Source organism: Rasamsonia emersonii (assembly GCF_000968595.1).
Source record: "Rasamsonia emersonii CBS 393.64 chromosome Unknown ctg1118621760579, whole genome shotgun sequence".
In the NCBI taxonomy this organism is placed as follows: domain Eukaryota; kingdom Fungi; phylum Ascomycota; class Eurotiomycetes; order Eurotiales; family Trichocomaceae; genus Rasamsonia; species Rasamsonia emersonii.
In genome coordinates, this window is record NW_013562891.1 from 1 (window position 1) to 20,673 (window position 20,673).

General features: G+C 51.0%; 8 protein-coding genes across 8 annotated transcripts; 3 read left to right on the plus strand and 5 right to left on the minus strand.

Annotated features, from left to right (window-relative positions):
• Nucleotides 1-2,714: 2,714 nt before the first annotated feature.
• Nucleotides 2,715-5,766, plus strand: T310_7706 (uncharacterized protein; the record flags this gene model as incomplete). Its single annotated transcript, XM_013469498.1, has 10 exons — nucleotides 2,715-2,802; nucleotides 3,361-3,419; nucleotides 3,477-3,646; nucleotides 3,702-3,986; nucleotides 4,018-4,030; nucleotides 4,087-4,403; nucleotides 4,457-4,889; nucleotides 4,936-5,245; nucleotides 5,276-5,624; nucleotides 5,676-5,766. 10 exons carry the CDS (start codon nucleotides 2,715-2,717, stop codon nucleotides 5,764-5,766), a joined length of 2,115 nt encoding a protein of 704 aa, XP_013324952.1.
• Nucleotides 5,767-6,251: 485 nt separating this feature from the next.
• T310_7707 (Uncharacterized protein) lies at nucleotides 6,252-7,322 on the minus strand (the record flags this gene model as incomplete). Its single annotated transcript, XM_013469499.1, has 3 exons — nucleotides 6,252-6,764; nucleotides 6,835-6,981; nucleotides 7,143-7,322. The coding sequence occupies 3 exons, from the start codon at nucleotides 7,320-7,322 to the stop codon at nucleotides 6,252-6,254; spliced, it is 840 nt and encodes a 279-aa protein (XP_013324953.1).
• A 1,470-nt stretch (nucleotides 7,323-8,792) lies between these two features.
• On the minus strand, nucleotides 8,793-9,707 carry T310_7708 (3-oxoacyl-[acyl-carrier-protein] reductase; the record flags this gene model as incomplete). Its single annotated transcript, XM_013469500.1, has 3 exons — nucleotides 8,793-8,859; nucleotides 8,919-9,015; nucleotides 9,074-9,707. The coding sequence occupies 3 exons, from the start codon at nucleotides 9,705-9,707 to the stop codon at nucleotides 8,793-8,795; spliced, it is 798 nt and encodes a 265-aa protein (XP_013324954.1).
• A 762-nt stretch (nucleotides 9,708-10,469) lies between these two features.
• T310_7709 (uncharacterized protein) lies at nucleotides 10,470-11,772 on the minus strand (the record flags this gene model as incomplete). The annotated part of the gene is made up of 2 exons (XM_013469501.1): nucleotides 10,470-10,670; nucleotides 10,726-11,772. 2 exons carry the CDS (start codon nucleotides 11,770-11,772, stop codon nucleotides 10,470-10,472), a joined length of 1,248 nt encoding a protein of 415 aa, XP_013324955.1.
• Nucleotides 11,773-12,470: 698 nt separating this feature from the next.
• On the plus strand, nucleotides 12,471-13,417 carry T310_7710 (uncharacterized protein; the record flags this gene model as incomplete). The annotated part of the gene is made up of 2 exons (XM_013469502.1): nucleotides 12,471-12,703; nucleotides 12,802-13,417. 2 exons carry the CDS (start codon nucleotides 12,471-12,473, stop codon nucleotides 13,415-13,417), a joined length of 849 nt encoding a protein of 282 aa, XP_013324956.1.
• A 1,389-nt stretch (nucleotides 13,418-14,806) lies between these two features.
• T310_7711 (Ornithine decarboxylase) lies at nucleotides 14,807-16,285 on the plus strand (the record flags this gene model as incomplete). The annotated part of the gene is made up of 2 exons (XM_013469503.1): nucleotides 14,807-15,125; nucleotides 15,210-16,285. The coding sequence occupies 2 exons, from the start codon at nucleotides 14,807-14,809 to the stop codon at nucleotides 16,283-16,285; spliced, it is 1,395 nt and encodes a 464-aa protein (XP_013324957.1).
• A 376-nt stretch (nucleotides 16,286-16,661) lies between these two features.
• On the minus strand, nucleotides 16,662-17,786 carry T310_7712 (CobW domain protein; the record flags this gene model as incomplete). Its single annotated transcript, XM_013469504.1, has 1 exon — nucleotides 16,662-17,786. One exon carries the CDS (start codon nucleotides 17,784-17,786, stop codon nucleotides 16,662-16,664), a length of 1,125 nt encoding a protein of 374 aa, XP_013324958.1.
• A 1,197-nt stretch (nucleotides 17,787-18,983) lies between these two features.
• T310_7713 (Glutathione transferase) lies at nucleotides 18,984-19,879 on the minus strand (the record flags this gene model as incomplete). Its single annotated transcript, XM_013469505.1, has 4 exons — nucleotides 18,984-19,190; nucleotides 19,263-19,546; nucleotides 19,632-19,731; nucleotides 19,805-19,879. The coding sequence occupies 4 exons, from the start codon at nucleotides 19,877-19,879 to the stop codon at nucleotides 18,984-18,986; spliced, it is 666 nt and encodes a 221-aa protein (XP_013324959.1).
• Between the last annotated feature and the right edge of the window lie 794 nt (nucleotides 19,880-20,673).

The following is a 20,673-nucleotide window of genomic DNA, read 5'->3' on the forward strand; positions in this document are numbered from 1 at the left end:
CGAATTGCATTGCATTGGGTAATGGAATGTCTCGTTTTGTTTTGGCATATTTTCCGATACCCACGACATATTGTATTATAGACGATCCATTCCGGGACTTATGTATAAATATACGGACATGTACTATACCGCTTATCCTGCTCAACGTTCTCCATTCAGCATTTTCTCGCATTTCCCAAACTTGATCGTGCCTCATTGCCTGGACCCTGTTGCATTCCTCTTTGAATGGAATGATTCAACCGGGAAACAATGCAGTGACGCGCTGCCTCAGAACAGGGCTGACTCCGTCTCCAGCCTTCACCATGCTGGCAGATGGCAGTCCCAAGTCTTGCATAGCCAAGACTTGGAAAGCGCGACATCAACGATGTGCACCTCCCGTCAGGTCTGTTCTCCTTATCTATTTGCTGCGTTGCCTCTCTTCTCATGCCAACTACCGTAAACCATCTCCAAAGATGTGTTCTCGGGGTTCGTCATGAGAGAGAGCTGATGTCAGTCGCTAGTTTTAGGTTGCAGCCTCTGGATAAGGAGAACTGCCTTGACATGAGAGCGGTGCACCGTCTCCGTTTTTTCGCAGACCTGCCCCGAATCCTTCCTATGGAAGGAGTCCCATGAGCCTATGGGGGGCGGACTAGGGACGTGAGAACATTGTAATGATCGATTTAAATAAACAGAATGGCACTCTAGGTAAATCCTGCTTAATAGTATTAGTACTCCGTAATATCGTTCTCAATGTTGGCGTGTAGATCGAAAGACTGCAGAACGTGCGCAGGTACTGTGGACCTATGTTCCCGCCATTGATGTAAGAACAGTAGATGCAAAAGGAGAGAGCAAGGAGGGCGGGAAGGATGTGTGAGAGTAGAAAGAAGAGGAATCCGAAGCCCAGCGTAGCAAAAAAGGTCAAGTTCACCGCGCAAGATACCGAAGAAGCGAACAGGAAAGGATCAAACGTGTGATGGGGCTGGAAACCAGCGGGGGATATAGGGACTGCGAGGTTGTTTTCTTCGTATATCAATTACATAACCACCGAAAGTCTAATATTACCAATTTCGGCAGGCAGAACCCTTGGAAGCCATAGTAGTTTCCTCACATCTACAAACAAACCTTATTTCCTCGACTGTCCAAGGAAGTTGCTTTCTCTTAGGTCCTGCCTCTCACCATCTTTTCCAGTGAAGGAGAGTAACGTGAGAGATACGATAATATCCCACGTTTACCTTCTCTCTCATCCATTATGGCAAGCTCAGCAGGACTACGAAGACAGAATTCAGCTCGCAACAAATCAAAACCGTAGGTCCAGGCACGGTTACTCCTTTTAGCTGAGCACCTGATGACCACAAATCTCCTTCATGCCACTGCCTTACACAAGCCCATGGACCTACACCATCTGACACCTTCAGTCGAAGCGGTATTAGAGGTGTTTACTTGTTTCCCTCTCATGAGGGAACTTACGCAGGACCACTCACCAGCCCCGGGTAGGCCCTTTTTCGATGCTGCTCGGTGGTTCGCTATACTGATCGTCCGTACTTGCGCGGACTGACCACTGATCCTCCAGCATTTAATTGCTTTTCAGCCTCTTGGGAAGGTTGATAAAGACAGCTTCGATGCAATGCTCAAGAGAAGGAGCAAGATTTCATTCACTGTGAATCCAAAAGAAGTCGTTGCTAAGAAAGAGGAGTTATCACCAACATGTGGCTTCTGGTTGCCACATGGTACCACAATCCTGGAATTTCCCTGCGAAGACCTCAGGGGCCGGTATCACTCATTGAAGGTAGTTCACAGTCGTTTGACCGGGACGGAATGGCTCGAGGAGGAAGACGATATCTGCTCCTCGTTGAGGAAGCTGGCCATGATGGAAAGTACACTTTTGTAGCTTTTACTTCTATTTCCTTTTTAGTCTATAGAGATTTATAATATATTAATATTAACAGCAGTATCTACTAGGATAAATCCCTGCATCTCTTGCTGTCATGCTTAATAAACTTCTATGGGTCTGCTCGACTTATAATAACCCACGCTATTAATTTGAACCTGCTGCATGGAAACAGCAGGGCCTTCTGAGAAATGATTTCAATGATAAGTTCCTTCACAATATGCCTCCTAAAAGTTGTCGTACTGCATTGGTTTGTTTCTCTAGCATATTTTTTCAAGATCGACAAAGCACTCACTCACGAAGAGTCTTGAGTATCATGAGACTCTAAGCTCCTTTTTGTCCACCGTCTTGCCTGGCATTGGTAGTATATGTTGCTGTGAGGCAGGGTTAACCATGTTATTATTCATCTCGCTACTGTGGCCCCAGGAAATTGTCCTTAATATTTGGTTCTGCCAACCATTTTCATTCGTGACTTGGAGCAGCTTCAATTTATTTGCACTGTGTCATCTACACAGACAAGGCATTGAGTAAAGTGAGATGTCTGAACTATTGTTTGAGTCAGGAGTCTTTGGGGATAACATTCTCTGGTTCTGTTCGGCAATTTCTGGCGCGAATATAAATCCTTAAACGATTACATTTGACACATATGAAGACCAAGATTTTAGTCGCGATATCCCTTACCGCGACAGGTAAAGCAGGCGATAAATGTCGAACCAGTTTTACCAGATCCGCCGCAGCCTCTGCAAGTAACCATGTTGCCATCATCATCTGCTTGCTCGCCATGTCCGCCGCATGAACTGCAATCGTTATCGACGTATTCGCCTCCACTGCCGCCACAGCTGGTACAATGCTTGTCCGTGGATTGGCGCAAGTAGTTGCGGGGTGTAAAGTCGCCAGAGGATCTCATGGCCAAGTAATGAGTGATTCCTTTGAAGGTAAGTATCAGAGAGTTTTTGAGTCATGAAGAATCAATGAAAACAAAACGTACTCGTTTATCAAATGCCTGTTGGTTCCAAATGTTCGCACAGAATAGCTTATGCGTCGCTGCTGATCTAATAAGAGACTAGGAAGTTCAAGAGCCTATTTCAAAATCAGGAGGTCGTAATACATATATATGTCGAACCAAAAATCCCTCAACTATTCGAATACGAAATCTGCTGCATGTCAGACTTTAGCGTGGGGAGCAGTGGGCCACCCGCACGCAGGTCAATGCCTTGGACATACTACGTACTCCGTAGGCGTGGCTTGAGCCTTGGTGGTCTTAGCATTGCGGTTGGGCCCCGGATTTGGGTCCTTGTCCAGAGGGGGGAAATGCTTGATTCTTTCTATCTGAGTATCTATCTAAACTGCCTGGGGTGGTGATGCTAAGCGAGCCGATGCCTGATGCCGGGAGCCTCAGGCTCCAAACATGATCTCTTCGAGAGTCAATAGTCTGCTATCTGCAGTAATTCGAGCCAGACAATCAAGTAGCTTTTACTTCTATTTTTCTTTAGTCTACAAAGCTTTAAAATATGACATATTAACAGGAGTGTCTATATTTAGCATATACAGAGTAGGTAGTGATCTGATGATGATCGGAGTACGGAGTAGATTGTACTCCCGTCCGTAGGGCTTCGAGGCAGATAGTTTCACGAGCTGCCATTGGTCGTCTCCTGTTTCAGTGGGCTCCCGCGGGGCCGCCAAGAAATCTGATAAGCTTACCCCGTGCGCTCGTGTGACGTCGCACGTGCCGGAGCTCTCATCCCCCGTACAGTACAACGTTCAATTGCAACTCACATTGTCTGTCAGGATTGTCTCCCAAGAGATGACAGATTGGTCCTCATTCACTATGTAGCACGCGATCATTTCAGGCCCCGATTCGGAATCACAGCAGGCACAAGAACCCCAAGATGGCAGATGCTCACCTGGTGGGACCCAAGCCTACAAAGGCATGCGGTGAGTGTCGAGCAATTCGAATGTCTTGCACCGAGTTCTGGACTGATGGATTCGCAATTCCTAGTCAATTGCAGGAGGCAGAAGGTAGGAAAGGCGCAAGTGCCGTTGAAGGACCGAGACTCTCGCTGACGCAGTCCCCGCAAGATGAAATGCCAAGTCGACGACGTTCCGCCATGCCGACGATGTAGGGTTGTCAAGGCTGAATGTATTTTCAGACCTAGGGCCAACGTACGCATTTCTTCGATACCCCATGCATTACTGTGGACCCTGCTGATTCCTCGTAGGCTGCGGCCGTCCACAGAGCGCCAGAATCCCGGTCCAATGCGATCACTCCCACGGTGTACAGTTTCTCGTCATCTCCTGCGAACACTCAGTCGATCCTCGCTCGTCTGGACAAAATTGAGACTATTCTTGGTATTAAGAAAGGCCCGGATGCGGCGGCATCCCTCGAGCCTGAAGAGGAGTTGGACACTGAGCCTGAAGGGGAGGACTTTTCATTCCATGGCGTGTGGAGGGCCCTGTCCCACCTGAAATCCATCACTAGACCGCCGCAAGATGCGAAGGTCTGGTCGAGAAGCATGGTCAAGCAACTATGGCGCTCGTATGTTCACGGACGACGCTGTTTTGGTCTGTCTTGCACGCTAATCAGTTCAGATTCCACTCGAATTTGCCGCTGCTGCATTTTCTGGCAGACCGCAAAGCATTCTCCAGTCCGACGCCGTTGCTTCTTGCTTCTATACTATATATTTCCGCATTACACCACAATTCTGCAGAGACGGCGTCAGTTGCTCCCGGCTACTTTGCGGCTACCTGCAGTGCTATCGCCGAACTGGTTATGCCGCCTCCGGCCGCGGCGTCGGCCGGTAGTCCTGGGGAACAGTCGAGCTCGGCGCAGTCAAGCTCACAGGTGGAAGATCAAGTGTTTCACAACATCCTTGGTCTAATAATGGCTAGTCTGAGCTCGGAAGCTTTCATTGAGACGACGGGCACGTGGATATCCATTGGCTACCGACTGCTCTTGGATCACTGCCCACATCGGGTTCAGGACACGAGCCAGGACTGGCGTGGGTTGTTCTCCGGTCTCCAGGTATGCTCTATCGTCCTGTCGCTTGATTCAAAACTGACTCTCCTAGATAATTGACGTGGAGCATGCCTCCATCCACATGTGCTATCCCTTACTTCCCAAACAGCCGCCTCCACTACCTCTGCAGAAGCTGGACCGCCATCAAGATAACGCTTACCGGGGCCTCGCTCAAATGATGCATAGTGGTCTGAGTCACTTTGTCGGACGAGGCTTACCATCAGTCTGGTCGTTTGTGAGCGGGAAGGATTCGAATAGTCCTCCCAGCACCGATTCTCCATTCACAGAGCATGATTTTCAAGTGATTCGTCATTGGGCCAAGCAGCTGGACGAGTGGCTGGTTCGTTATAACGGCGCATCTCGTAAGTTCGCCGTCCGCTGATTTTGCGCAGCAACTGATTTGGTGGCAGAACCGTCGGAAACCGATCGTCACGGGATATTGATCCTCCTGCAATACCACCTGCATAAGCTATTCGTTCTGTCTATCTATCATCCGGCTCGGGGATACGACCTGGGGGCCCACAACATTACTTCTGCTGAGAGGCACGAATTGCTGATCTCGGCACGTGCGGTTCTACGATTGCGAGATAATGATACAGGGATATGGTCTAATTGGGATCTTGTCGTATGTTCTTGTATGGAATTAAAGAAGAAAGATTCAGGAGCTGATGTTGTAGATGGTGACTTTGGCAGCGTTGTTGGTTATACGTGGAGTAGAGGATGGGATGGCTCACGAAGAAGGTAGGAGTCTGCTGCGATAGTGTTTTGAGATGCTGCTAACAGCGATACTAGATCTGAACTTGGTTCAGAGTCATTTGAGCAGCCTACAGCGCTGCCAGCGTCCGCCTCCCAGTCTTCAACATGTGCTGGCGGATCGCCTTGAAAGGGCGTTGCAGGGCATGCGCACGCCTCCGGCGACTGGGCCAGAACTGATGATGCCAGACACCAATATCGATTATTCATGGGCCATATTTGACCAGAATAATATGCCTCTCGCAAATCCATCGTGGCTGTTGCAGGACCAGATGCATGCCACGCCTAAACCAACCGTTTCCATCGCACAGGCGTCTGCAACACGAGATGGGATGTCGGAGCAGTACCACTCTGGATTAGTGGCTGGTGAGCAGACTCTCCACGCCAGACAATGGATTGGCCAAGAGCAGTCAAATGCTTGGCCATCGACACTTAATCGACTTTTCGGACATGACGACTCGATGCAAGAGAATTCTGGCTTGGGAAGCTGATGCCACTGTATGCTTCAACGCTGTCATTTCTATATCTGCGGAGTATTTCAACTACGTATGATATATCCGTATCTATAGCGAGCGACTCACGAACGGTCTAGTTTAATCCAGCACTGGTAGCTGTCTACTCGCGTCTCACGGCAAACCTCAACAACCGCGAGTCATCGTCGTGCCATCTCCATTCGCGCTCCGATGACCTTTCCAACAGGGTTGCGTCGACCTTCCATTTGGTTCCCGTTTCCTGACCGACCTGCTCCCAGAGTTTGGTCCACGTGGAGGCATCGTGTCTGTATCTCAGACCGTCTCCTGACCGGCGTGGATAATGTCCGGGAACGACATTGCCGACCTGACGACCGAGGATCAACGAGCCAGGGCGGGGTCGCAGCAAGGTGACGACGCGTCTGGCGATCTGGGTCTGCTGCTCCAAGTCGAAGAGGTGGAAGAAGGCGCCGGTATAGATGATGTCGACCTTGCCGGAGAGCTGCTTGACGAGGTCGGAGTCGGGGTCGAAGATGTCAGCGGCGATGAAATGGGCCTTGAATTTGTCTTTGTCGAGGAAGAGGTCGTAGCCGAGTGAGATGAAGTCGAGACGGAGATCGGAGCCGTAGAGGTTTTCCGAGGGGGCTCCATCGAAGGCCTGCAAAGTTAGTACTGTACATAATACACATATGTCTGTACATAGAGAAGAGAAGAAAGGAGTATCATACAAGCTGCCTCAACTCCTGACCAAAACAACATCCCAGATCGAGAAACGTCTCTCCATTCTTGACCCGCTGGAGGACTTCCTGATAGTAGGGCGTGGAGGAGACGCTCAGGTTAAGGAATCGAAAAGTTCCAAGACAGGGGTAGGGGAACTGTCACGTTAATATATCAGACAATCTATATATGTTAGGTAGGATAGGGAAAAGAAAATACTATAGCAAAAGCGCGATCTCGCTGTCATCATCAATCAATCAATTAGTCCAAACTGTCCACCCAGAACACAACATATATATATTGTTTGGTTTCTACTCACCACATCCTGCACATGCCCCACCACCTTCTCCCGCTCAATCCCACTGTACTCCTCGAGCAGACGGCGCGCCTCGTCGGAAATATCCTCCAGGGCCAGTTGCGCCTGGTACCAGGGGAGTTGTTTTCTGTCGAAGTTTTTGTCGTTGATGGCGTTGCGGAGGTCGGTTTCTGATTCGGCCATTCTTCCTTTTTTTATTTCTTTCTGGAGGGAGGGAATTGAATATGGGTTGGGTAGGTAGGGTAGGAATGTGTGTGGGTTGTGTATGTTGTTCTTGATTGATGACGTTGATGTATATATACTCTAGGAACAGATACGGAGTACAGATTGATGTGATCGGGGAGTTAGGCGATTATATATTGCTGTCACATATCAATCCTAATACTGTAATCTGCCGGTAGTAAGGTACTCTCCGCAAATGGAAATGTACTACCTAGGTAGGTAATAGACAGGCAGGCCCAATCAATTATTATTATTTGATCGATGATGATTCGATCAGCGATAATAATAATAAACTCCGGAGAATTACCTATGGTATGTACCCATATCTAGTGGACCCCTCCTCCGCCCGCTCCCGGCCCGGTACCGGAGGACACCATCATAATGGCCCTCGATCGCGTCAGTTGTGTTGTACGGAGTACAGTACGGAAATCCGGCACTGGCAGTCAGTTACTCAATCAGTGACTCATTTTGATTAATTCATTGATCGATGAAAATATATGACGCGGCCAGTAGTATTAATTGCCCCGCTCACGTCTTTTTGTTTTTTGATCTCGGAGAATCGGCATGAGGGACTGTATCACATCACATCGTGGGGGTGGGTATATGTAGTACGGAGCACATCTATTGATGTATGTAGACTGATTTTTACGGAGGAAAAGATGTCAAATTCATACATGATGGCTATCGGCCTATGTATGTACATACAGTACAGTACCTAGGTCTAGGTAGGCAGATACAGTATGTCACTATTGTGGTTTGGTTTGGTCTGGTCTGGTCTAGAACTTTCATATCTGGTCCATGCATATACATAATGTTTTTTTGTGTGTGAATCATCGGGGGATATATATCTATCTTGCATGTATGTACTCTGTAAAGAGGAGAGTATGCAATACAATGCAATGCATGACACACAATGGATGATTGGTCAGACAGACAGACAGACAGACACACCTTGCAAGCAGTGTGGTTTTAAATAACAAAAAAAAAAGAAAATATTAACGCAGATGTAGGTAGGGCTCTTATCTCACAAGTTGCTAGGCACAATCAAGTTGAATGCTGCTGGACTACTTCGTGCCAATATTAATATGGTAGAGCATCAGGGCAGGGACATATCAACAGTAGAGGAGGATAAGGGCGAGGCGTAGTAGAAGATAGAGTAGGCAGGAGCATACATTTCATTTTTTTTTTCGCATGAATGTACTCGAGAAGGTTCATACATATCTGTACTTTCTCTTTTTTTCTGCGCCTTTAAGTGTATCTGTTCATCAATTGTTCATTCCTTGTGTATCATGTATGTTCATGCTGTCATATCGAAGGTGTCGTATCTCGAGATCAACGATCTTTCTTATGATCTGACCTATTCTTGATAGCCGTGTCCACTGCAAGTACAGTTGGACGACTCATATAAGTATGATATATTATGATATATATCTACCACGGCAACTGCAGCGGCGTGGGAAGATCTTTTCCCAGCACAGCTTCTGCAGTACCAATGTCCCTGTTAAAAGAAAGCAATTAGCATCAGATCTGTCCCACATCTACTGGTACAGTACATACCTCGGTCCTCTCGGCGCCCAGTACTGGCCTGTCTTGCTGAGATCGAAGCCCTCGATGAAAGATGCCAGCGATTCAGCCGCTTCATCCGGCGATATAGCTAATATTAATATCGAATTAGCAGGTATTCTTTTCAATCCTCTAAGGTTAGTACTCACCACCCCCCACATCCCAATACTTATCATAACCCACCCCCCTCGTCATGTCCGTCCGCATAAACCCCGGATGGACCAGCCCGACGGCAATGCCCCGATCCTTCAGATCCAGACTGAGCAGCTTGCCCACCATGTTCAGCGCTGCCTTGCTCGCGTGATGCCCGTAGTTGCCGCCCCCCTCGGTCTCGTGCCGCAGCGTGATGCTGCCGCTCTCACTGCTGACCAGGATTACCTTGCTGCCTGCGCCCAGCAGCCCGGCCTTGACGAGGTGGTGCACGACAAACACGGGACCGATCGCTGACGTCGTGTACATCTTCACCTGCTTGTCCCAGTCTGGGTTGTCGAAGGTCTCGAAGCCAAAGTATCCGGCTGAGATGATTGCGGCGGAGATGGAGAGCTTGTTGGGCGAAGACAGCTGCGAAGTCAGTTTCTCGCCTACGTCTGGCTGCGAGACGTCAATGTTCACCAGCCATTTTGTGTTCCTGCTGCTGCTGTCGGACGACGACGATGGCGGAGAGCTGCCTCTCGTCGTGGCGTAGACGGTGGTCGACGGTTTGGATGCGTATAGTTTCGTGAGCGATGCTCCCAGGCCGCGGGTCGCGCCGACGATGAGGACGTTATTTGTATTGTTGGTCATTTCTGTGCTGTCGATTGGAACTAAATAGCAGAGATATTATATTTCTTCTTGTATAAGTAAAATAAATAAATAAATCAGTTTCTAAAAGAATGCAAGAGAGAAACTCATGGTCTGGTTGAACGCAACTAATAATCTCGATAGGAATGACGCAAGAGCACGAATGCGCATCCATTGGCCAATCAGATCATGCGCTTTATTGTACACGCAGTATGATTAAATATAGAGCCTCAAGACAAGCGTGGTGTGATATATTTACTGTAATATATATTATTGTGGTATTGCTATGCTACTAATGAATTGGCTCGTGGAAGGAGATGGGAAAGTAACACTCCAAGGAAGAGGTAAAAATAAAAATAAAAAAAATTAAATTAAATTAAATAGAATAAAATCAACACAATGAAACAAATAGAACGTTTCATGATCATCAATGCTGTCATTATTTACATGCTTTCCCGTATCGTAATGTACAAGCGTGTAGGTGAAGAAAGAACAATTGCCTTTCTCATCACCCGAGTTGACGGTATACTCGAGTATTATACCTCGTCCACCTAGGTGACCCGTATTGAGGCAGTTTCGTGCCTGTCTCCGTCCTGCGGGAACCACTCGTCATGGCCAGACGTCCTGCTGAAGTGGGATCTTTCCAGTCACATGGCGGGTGTGCGACAATGTTGACATTCAGAGCATGTCACATGCGCAGACAGATGTCTCAGTCGTAGCAATTGCCGCGGAGGTCAGAAAGAACAATCGTACAGGATTATATTTTCATCCCTCGTCCGCGCGCTCTGAGTCTGACCTGGCCGTGTCGACCTGCGACGGAGGCGTCGCATACTCATCGGGAGTGGATCTTACCGAAGTCGGCGTCAATGGGAGAGGAGGAAAGGGCTCTGTTGGTCGTCCATCGCTTGACACGTCTCCGGCTGATGAAGGGCGTGCTTGATCGGACGTGCACGTGCCGTTCTGAGACTGCTAGCAGGTCAGCCACAAATTCAGTCAGTCTATCAGAAAATCTGCATCCTACCTGATCGTCCCGTGCCAGTCCCTGACTCACAGCCAGCTGGTGAGCCGCCTGTCGCTTCCTGGCGATCTCCGACTCTTCTTCCAGTCTTGCCGCCTCCTCCTCCTTGGCTAGTTCGTCCATCGACGGCGTCCCGGCGTCATGTATAACTTCGATATCCGACGTTCGTGGTGATCTTCGGTCCTTCCCTCGACCACTCCTCGAATCGCGAGATGTGGTGCCGCTCAGCCTTCCGTCGTCAGACGTGAAGCCAGTGCCACGGCGTGCGAGGGCCATGGCAAATTCATCATCCAACGGCACCGCATCTTCTTCCTCGTCACTGGGGATCAAGTCTCCCCGCGAACTCAGGGAATTGGATGTCTCCCGAGACGACTGTGTTCCACTGCGATCTCGTCCGTTCTTCTTCCCCCCTGAACCTTCTCCATACTCAGCGCCTCCATCGCTCTCGTCAGTCGCTTCCATCAAAGGCTGATTTTCGTAACCATCGTCATCCCTCAACCTTCCCGGCCGCTCTTGTAAGTCGGCTGCCGAAGGCCGGTATTTGATCCCTCGCGGTCCAATCCTCCATGGAAATCGCTCCAAAAACCCGATCAGCGACGACTTGGGGATCACCGTGGGGTCGTCCCTCTGATCGTGAGGCAGGGTGCTTCTTCTTTTCCCTGCTCGAGCGGCGCCATAGCTCATCTTCCGTTGCCGGCGCGGCTGCTCGGCGCCGCGGCGTGCACTACCGCTGCCTGCCAGTAACCGATCCAATTCATCGCTGCCCCATCCAAACAAGCCATCGCCGGCGTTGTCATTGTCCCAGTCATCGTAAAAGTCGAAATTGAATTCGGCACGGCTCCGTCTGCGACGTCGACGCTGCTCCTCCCGGCTGGGGAAGCAGGGCGCCGTGCACGAGCGGACGCAGTTGGCGATCGACGCAAGACAGGGTGCCAAGTACTCGTGCGAAAAAGTATAGAAGCCTTCCTGGGCGGTTTCGTTTGCAGACTCGAGATTCTGGGAGATCTGGTTGATCCTCTGGCGGATGCGAGGGTCGTTGGGGCGCATCATCTTGAGAGCGGCGGCGACCAAGCCGCCGTGAGAGCGGACGGGTGGCAGGAAACGGGACGACTAGCGAGCAAGGCCCAACGTGTGTAGCATCAATGCGAGGGTCAGGGCACAGTCCGTCCAGGCGAGCAGGCTGCTTGTAACGGTATATGCGTTGCGTAGTCGACAGAATGCCAGGATGATCGATCCCGTCGCACGAGACATGCGTGATGGCATCGAAGCCGCGGCTCGACCAATGGCCGGCGCCGGGTGGAGCTTGGTCACTCCGCACGTGAGATAAGAGGGCCTCGCCCAATCAGCGGTGGAGCCGGGCTGCCGCGAGAGATCCGGGGTAGCCATTGGATCGAGGGCATCCATGGCTCCTTCCCAGCCATCCCGATAGCATTATTATTATAATACAAAGTGAAGGCGCCCAGACAAGAAGATTCCGGGCGCTGCGTTCGAGAATGGTTTATTACGTCCGTTTCCTCAAGTCTCCCAGGCTCCAGAACCACCAAGCCGGCGTGGTGTCGGTCTCCGCTCTTATCTCCATCACCACCGACCTGGGAGACGCCTTCCTGGCGGACGATGTGCGGCTACACGCGACCTTGTCCTCCGTGGACACCAACACTGTTTTGCGGCAGGATTCCTTCCTATGGCAAGCTGGGAAAAGAGAACTCCTAGTCTCCGTCGGCCCTGTCCGTCTCGGCTCGAGACCTCCGATGGTCATTCTCGGCATTGGGTCTTCCGCGAGTGTCGATACACCACCCAGTCAGACCGACAGCCTACTCGATCCCTCGACAGTGCCCGTGGTAATATCTGGATGGAGCACCGCCTTTGGAGGCCCTCAGGCTCTTCCAGCAGAGAAGCTGATTGAGAGACGCCTCCGTCTCCAGAACCAATCCGAGCTCCGGGTGTGGGAAGAGACCGGAAACAATATTGCACGACACATCTGGTGAGATTGTCTCACCCACTCCCTTTGTATCCACCCTGTCTGCAGTCTTCTCGTATCCAAGTACGTTGTAATTATGAGTAACGTCTTTTCTTTCTCAGGGATGCGGCTTTGGCTGCTGTAATGTGCCTGCAGCGTGGCATCACCGACCCCGGAGCCACGGCGATGCCACGGCTGCAGGACCATCTACGAGGTCGAGGTGACCAGACGCTCCGAGTCGTGGAATTGGGCTCCGGCTGTGGCATTGTCGGCATCGCTCTGGCCGAGATGATGCCTCGATGCGCAGTTACGCTTACAGATCTACCGGAGGTGGACGACATTGTAGCACGCAACATCAAGGCCGCACATCCCGCACGTGGATCGACGATTGATTTCCGGGTTCTGGACTGGGATCAAGCGCCCGGCGAAGACGTATTCAGCCAGCCCGTCGACCTGGTTTTGGTCTCAGACTGTACCTACAACGCCGACAGCCTGCCCTCGCTGGTCCGGATGATCGATGCCCTGGTCCGGCGGTCGTCCAACGCCCTCGTGCTGGTGGCACTCAAAAGACGTCATGACAGTGAAGCCGTCTTTTTCGACCTCATGCACGATGCCGCCTTGTCGACGCTGGAACGCGACACCATCGCCCTCCCGTCTCCTTACGCAGACGGGGACGAGGACCTGCAGGAGAACACGATCGAGATCTACCTTTTCGGACGCAGCAAGTCTCGCTCCTAGAACAAAGACGGAGATTCAGCCGCCAAGGGGCGGTTACACCCGAGGCTCCAGTCTGCCCAGGAGTCGAGGCACTTCTGTGCGCCGCTTAGCTTAGTTGAAGCCTCGGAGAAATCGCTCATTGTGTCTGCCGGGCCAGGCCATTCCGGGCGGCGGATTTCTAATGCGGCTTCCTAGCGCGTGCTCCCTTGCACTTGCCGGTGCCTGACCGCCTTCTGCCTTCTGGCCCAACCCGCGGCAGTCGTGCCTGCCTGCCTCGCCAAAAGAAAAAAAAATTTAAATCAGGAAGGCACAACGCCGCCACGGCAAACAGCTTGCTGGACACAGGTCAGCATTAATCGCGCACCAGGACGATCACCGAGAACAAAGACGCAGAATCAGAATGTGAGAGTGCAGAAATTTCCACGCTTAGGCTGTTCTAAAAAATTAGCAGTCCGGGTCCAGTCGTAGGCTACCCTCGCCACAGCTATTTTTCTCCGTGCCTATAATCTTCGTCATAGAGCTCCAGCGCGCTGCGTCACTTCCCGTCTGCTGCAAAGGCCAGGCGGGCGTGATTGGGAGACGCGCCGTTTGCCGGGCGGTGCCGTAATTTTTCGTCTTCTCCCCGCAACCGCAGGCCTCAGCGCCCCTCCGCCAGCACCCTCGACCAGCGCTGCTTTTTCCAAGCCCCGTCCCTTCTCTCCCATCTCCCAACAGCGTCCATCTGGAGGCATTGAGATCCTGTGTCGTGTCTCTGGTGAGTACTGCACGTCCCTGCTGCTGTCCCTGCCCCCTTTTCGTGTGCTGCTGCCTGGCCTGGCGGATTGGCTCCTGCTGTCGCTTGCCCCGTACCCTAAGTACACGGGCCTGGCGAATTTTGCACACAACACCACCAGCACCAGCTCTTTTTAAACCTCCTGCCCAACCGCGCTGATTCTAACCCCTTGCTCTCCTCGTCTAGGTCTGCGGTCGATTTTTTCCCCCCGTCGCGAAAATTTGCGCCCTGCCTTTGGAGTCCCCAAAGGCGCCACACAATTCCGGCCCTAGCAGGCTTTGACTTTCTCTTCCGTCAAATTGTCTCCCCGCGGCGACTGCGACAGACTCTTAACAACATTCCACCCCCTTGTGCTGACGGCCAACGTGTTCTGCCCCGTTTCTGACGCGCCTTTCCCCTTTTCCCCAGCCCCGTCTTTAGAGTTCTCCCCAAACCACCAGCTGCTGCATAGGACTTCTCTGACGGTTCTTCCTCTTTCGGAGGAAGGGTCGAGGAGGCTTAGTCCAGTCAACTTCGGTTGCGAAACTTATCGTCCTCCCTAGCGCACGCTTGCGACTGTTTGCTTGGATTAATCCTCCTCGTCTCGAGTACTTCGACCCGAATCAAGTGCGATCAGCCGGCCAACCGCATCCAGCCGCATGGTTATGGCACCTTCGGTTCTCGCGTCTGACGAAGTATACGTGTCCAACAATCATTATAATAACGACCACAGTAGTAGTAAAGACTCGAAGCTCGTCAGCAACACCACTCTCAATCATGGCGTGAATGATCTGTATAAGGCCAAGTTGGCCTCCAAGGACTTGGTTTTTGAGGTCCTCAAGAAGCGCGTGGCCAGCATCAATGTCGACCGTTGCGAACCCGGGGAGGAAGATGCCTTTTACGTGGCCGACATGGGCGAGATCTACCGCCAGCATCTCCGCTGGAAGATGAACCTGGGCCGTGTCAAGCCTTTTTATGGTAGGTCTCGCCGTTCTTCGATCGAGTCTTTGGGAAGAATCCGTTGGTGACTGACCGACCTCCTTTTTTTTTTCTCTGATACAGCGGTCAAGTGCAACCCGGACCCGGAGATCCTTCGTCTCATGGCTAAGCTTGGCAACGGTTTTGACTGCGCCTCCAAAGCCGAGATCGACCTGGCCCTGCAGACGGGCGTCGATCCCAGCCGCATCATCTATGCGCAGCCGTGCAAGACCAAATCCTACATCCGCTATGCCGCCCAGAAGGGTGTCAAGCAGATGACCTTTGACAATGCCGACGAGCTGTACAAGATCAAGGCCGACTTCCCCGACGCGGAGCTGTACCTCCGCATCCTGACCGACGACTCCACTAGTCTCTGCCGCCTGAGCATGAAGTTTGGCGCCTCCCTAGATGTGGCGCGGTCGCTGCTGGAACTGGCGCGGCAGCTCGAGCTCAATGTGGTCGGCGTGAGCTTCCATGTCGGATCGGGTGCGGAGGACCCCAAGGCCTTTCTGAAGGCCGTGCAGGATGCTCGTTGGGTCTTCGACCAGGCTGCCGAGGTCGGCTACGAGCTCCACACTCTGGATGTGGGTGGTGGTTTCTGTGATGAGACGTTTGAGAAGTTTGCTGCCATCCTCAGCCAGGCCCTCGACACCTATTTTCCGGCGCAGGTTCGGATCATCGCGGAGCCGGGTCGTTACTATGTCGCGGGCGCGTTCACGCTTGCCGCCAACGTCATTGCCCGCCGCGATGTTCGCGATCCCAAGGACCCGTCGCGCGATGCGTACATGCTGTATCTGAACGATGGTGTTTATGGCAACTTTTCGAACATCATCTTCGATCACCAGCATCCGGTGGCGCAGATCCTGACCTGCGTCGAAACATGCCCGGGGTCGAGTGACAGTGACGGTTCCTCTTCGACGTCGTCTCTTTCTTCGTCCGGCATCGATTATTCCATCTGGGGCCCGACGTGCGATGGGATCGATGTTATTACTGAGCGCGTCACCCTGCCGGGTCTCGTGGATGTCGGTGACTGGCTGTATTTTGAGAACATGGGGGCCTACACCCGGTGCAGCGCGACCCGCTTCAACGGGTTCACCGACAACCACGATGTCATCTACATCTCGAGCGAGACTGGCGCTTCTGCTCTGCTCGATTATTAGCTGTTTGCGTTGTGTTGTCGATACTTTTCGAAGGCCTACTTGGATGTTCCCCCGTATAATTGATTGTTCCTGTTTCGCTTGCTTCTTGTTCAACACTCCCTTTGGATTGAAAAGAAAAAAAATATCATATAGACTTGCTTTTGCCAGATTTTGACTGTCAGCTGATTAGTCTTGGTCGCTTTCAATTGTCGTTTCGAGCAGTCATTCCTTTAGATCGCTTAATATAGACTTATATACACCTATCACTTTTGAAATACTAGACTTCTAAGAATACTCGACTTCTAAGTTTTGGAGGCAACATTCGTCATTCCTATAAGGGTATCTATGAAGAAATTGGGATGAGAGCCAACATAAGTCATTTGTTTTCCTGCCCGAATTAGAGTCTTTCGACCTTCAAATTTCCGATGCTGGCATCCGTTGCGACCTCGATAAGACCCCCCGCTTCGAGTTTCTTTTTCCATTTACCGGATTCGTACCGGGCCAGGATGAAGGTCAGGCGAGCGACTGTGTCTGGATCTACAGGTACCGTGTCGATGGATGGCGTAAAGGTCCACCGGCCAAACGCCCAATTCAGGATGTAGTCTTGAGTCTCCGAAGAAGTCGAGTTGACTGGAGACTCCTTATCACTGGCTGAGACGCCTGGGTCGGAGTTTGCGGGTGGCTGATGGGCTGTTGAGCAGCGGATGACGCCTTTGATCCGGTAGACTTCTTCCTTAGGAGCGAAGCGGAGAAGATCTTCAAAGGCCGGGAGATTGATGGATTTGGAGGATGCAGCTGAAGGTTGGTCAGTTTTGAGGGTCACGGAGAGGACCTCGACTTCGGACTGATGGCTGTGGCCGTGGTCGTGGCCGTTGACGAGGTGTTCCTGGTCGATCTGGCTCGTTTCCTTGGCGAGCAACGCGCCATCGATTCCAAGCAGCACATCCTTGTCAACCTTTCCCCTGTCCGACTTGACCCAGGGAGTATCCAGCTCCAGATCACCGAGCCGGTCCAGACAGACGTCGAACCGCTGCTCCGGCACGCCCTCCCACTTGTTGAAGATGATCAGATCGGTGTACTTGGCCTGCAGCTTGGCCGTGTAGGAGGTGTCGTCGTAGCCCTCCCAGTTCTCGACGTCGATGACGCTGATCACGCCGTCGAGGACAAAGCTGCCGCTGTGCTCGCGCGACAGCCGGTTCACCTCCATGGCCAGCGTGGCCGGGAACGCGCTGCCGCTGGTCTCGATGACGATGCGGTCGGGGCGGACCTCGTCGCGGAGCTGGAGGAGGGCATCACCCAGCTGGCCGACGAGGTTGCAGCAGATGCAGCCGTTGAGCAGCTCGCGCACGCCCGAGATGGCCTGCGTGGCCGCGAGCTGCGAGTCGACGGCGACATCGCCAAACTCGTTCTTCAGGAGCGCCAGGCGGTAGGTCGGGGGGAGCTGGGGGATCAGATTGAGGAGGATGGTCGTTTTCCCGGAGCCGAGGAAGCCGGTGACGATGGTGATGGGGATGGGGGGCATATTCACTATCCCTAGAACCAGTATCTAGATAACTGCAGGAAAAAAAATTGACCCCTCTATTATTTGTACTCTGTAGATACGCGATCTACAGCCAATTATCCATGAAAAAGAAAAATCTTTCAATCTATACTGAACAAAGAAGTAATTAATAAAAATAAAGAAGTAAAAAAAGTATAAATTCCCTCACTCAAGGAAAATAGACATGATCTGGACGTGACAATATCATTAAGTTCAGAGAACTCCCCTCACTGATGTACTACTACAGTACTACAGTACTACTTATCGGAAGATGGCCCGTGCACACATGCTCCGCGGGGTTGAATGAGAATCAGAGAAAGGAAGGAAGGAAAAAAAAAGAGCTAAGCCAACCTAAGGCTCCCAAGCACACTGCAGTCATGTGACCCCATGAACTGATTGAGCTCACATTTTGCCTGAAATCTCAGCACAGAAATATCATCAGCGGAAAATCTGGATTCCCTGCAAAATTTCATGAGAGCTGTTGTAAGGTTTCTGGATCATGTGACTTTCCTATTTCAGTATGACCTTATGAACTGAGCTTGCATTATGTCCAAAATCTGAACCTGCAATCTAACAATCAGAAAGGTCTAGGTTCACTGCAAAATTTCACAAGAGCTATTGTGAGGTTTCTGGGTCACATGACTTTCCTATTTTAGCATGACCTCTGAACTGAACTGACATTTGTGTCTGAAATCTCCACACAGAAATGTTATGAGCGGAAAATGTAGGTTCCCTGCAAATTTCACGAGAGCTGCTGTGATGTTTCTGAGTCATGTGACTTTCCTATTTTGGAAGAGTGGTCCTGAACTAAGCTTGCATTTTGTCCGAAATCTTAGCACAGGAATGTCATGAGTGGAAAATCTGGTTTCCCTGCAAAAAGTTGTAAGAGCTGTTGCGAGGTTTCTAGGTCACGTGTATTTCCTATTTTGGATGAGAGAGCTGGCCAATAATGGGTAAGTATTGCGTACCGCCCTGGGTTGGCCCTGGTGGCAGAATTAGATGATGCTATTGGTTGGGTGGAGAAGGTCAGATAGGTATGTATACATGTACTCCGTACGGAGTACTATACAATTTACTGAGGTGAGGCTAGATACCTACAAACAATGAATGAATGGACGAATTCTGACTCCGTCAAGAGTACGTGTATACATACATACATGTCCCCACGAGCAATGTTCTCTACAGCAACGACTTGAAAATCCCCCTATCCAGACTCCGATCCAGACCAAGGAAATTCACAACTTGCCCCAGATGGTCGACGCCCCAGAATCCTTCCGTCTGGCCCTCTGCGTTGGTGCATTCGAACCAGGGGAGGCCAAAAGCGCCGGATTGGAAGGCCTTGTCTGTGTTGCTGGTGAGGAGGTCTTTGATTCGGGGTTCGGAGGACTGCATTCATCAGTACTGTCAGTACGGCAGGTCAAGTTATGTATGTATGTATGTACATGGGGGTAGACGCACCGCCTTCAACACCTCCTCCGCAGTCTCTCCCCCCAGCGTCTTCTCCAGCACGGGCAGAAACCCCTCCGGCTTCCCGATGTCGGCGTTCCCATCGACCCAGAACGAGTGGTAGAGCGCGTCCAGGCACGGGATGAGGTTATTCGGCGAGAGCACTGACACGGCGCACACGGCGCGCTGCACGGCCAGGGTCTGTGGCGGAAACCCCTTGGGCATGGCGTCCGTCATGGGGACGGAGAAGGCGCGAGCCCATCTGCGGCGTTCGAGGTCGATCCATTTATCTTTGTCTGTAGTCGATTAATCAATCAATTAATTAGATCGGGCTGAATACATAGGAAGAAGCGAATAGCTTGTGAGAAGAGAAGGGAATACTTTTGATCCGCAGCGGAGGCGTATTCTCGCATGCCTTCATAAGACCCCCTAAAAAGATGGGGACGTACGTCACGTTGCATTTGGCAAAGGTGGGAGAATGCTTGTTTCGAATCAATCAGCATGGATCCAAGATTCCAAGACAAAACAAACCGATTTTTTTAGTCTCCACTCACTCTCGTCACGTAATACGCTAGATAAGCAAACGGACTGACGATATCGAGATAGAGCGTTAATCTGGGGACGGCCATGATGATTGATGATGATCTATCTATACTAGCAGATGGCGTGATGTGATGTGATGTGACCTTGAAGCCAATCAGCTGGAATTAGGTACCTATGTAGGTAGTGGATAGTTCCCTATAACTTAGGCACAGTACCTAGTAGTACTTAGTACTAAGTATGTGGATGGCTGGATGCAGCTCCCCAAAGGGCATTTCTGTCCTCGGCCAGGAGCGGGGTTTATTCAGTCATGTGACGGAGTGCAAGGTAAATGCCGAGGGAACAGTACGGAGTACTCCGTAAAGAAGCTTAGATGGTTCATGGCCTGTGGAGTACGGAGTACAGATCACAGCCAGTCTAAACCAAATATAGTATCTACTTTATACCCATGTAAACAGCCTATATATAATTAACTAGAATAATCCAAGGTGCTGAGATTCTAGGTATTAGTTCCTTCACGTATGTGATGCAAGCAGCAAATTTACTAAAAGTAAACTGTAGTAATGGTTAATCTGATATTTCAAGACAATCAAAGACGACCTATCTATCTATCTATTAGAGGGTATGAACTAGTCTATCATGTCCAACCCTTGGAACAGGGTTGCATATAAATACATGCATCTATATCTATCTATAAACGTATGTACAGTACAAGTCGCTTTGACGAGGAAATTCGTGTAACCCCTCTTCCCCTGCATTTAAAGTGCTGCTCGAGAATACAGATCAAGCAAGTCGATCGGCAAGCCGATCGCTTGCGATCTGATCAACTGCAGCTCTTGGTAATCGTCTTGAGCACACTATCCTGATCCGTAAAGGCCTTGCC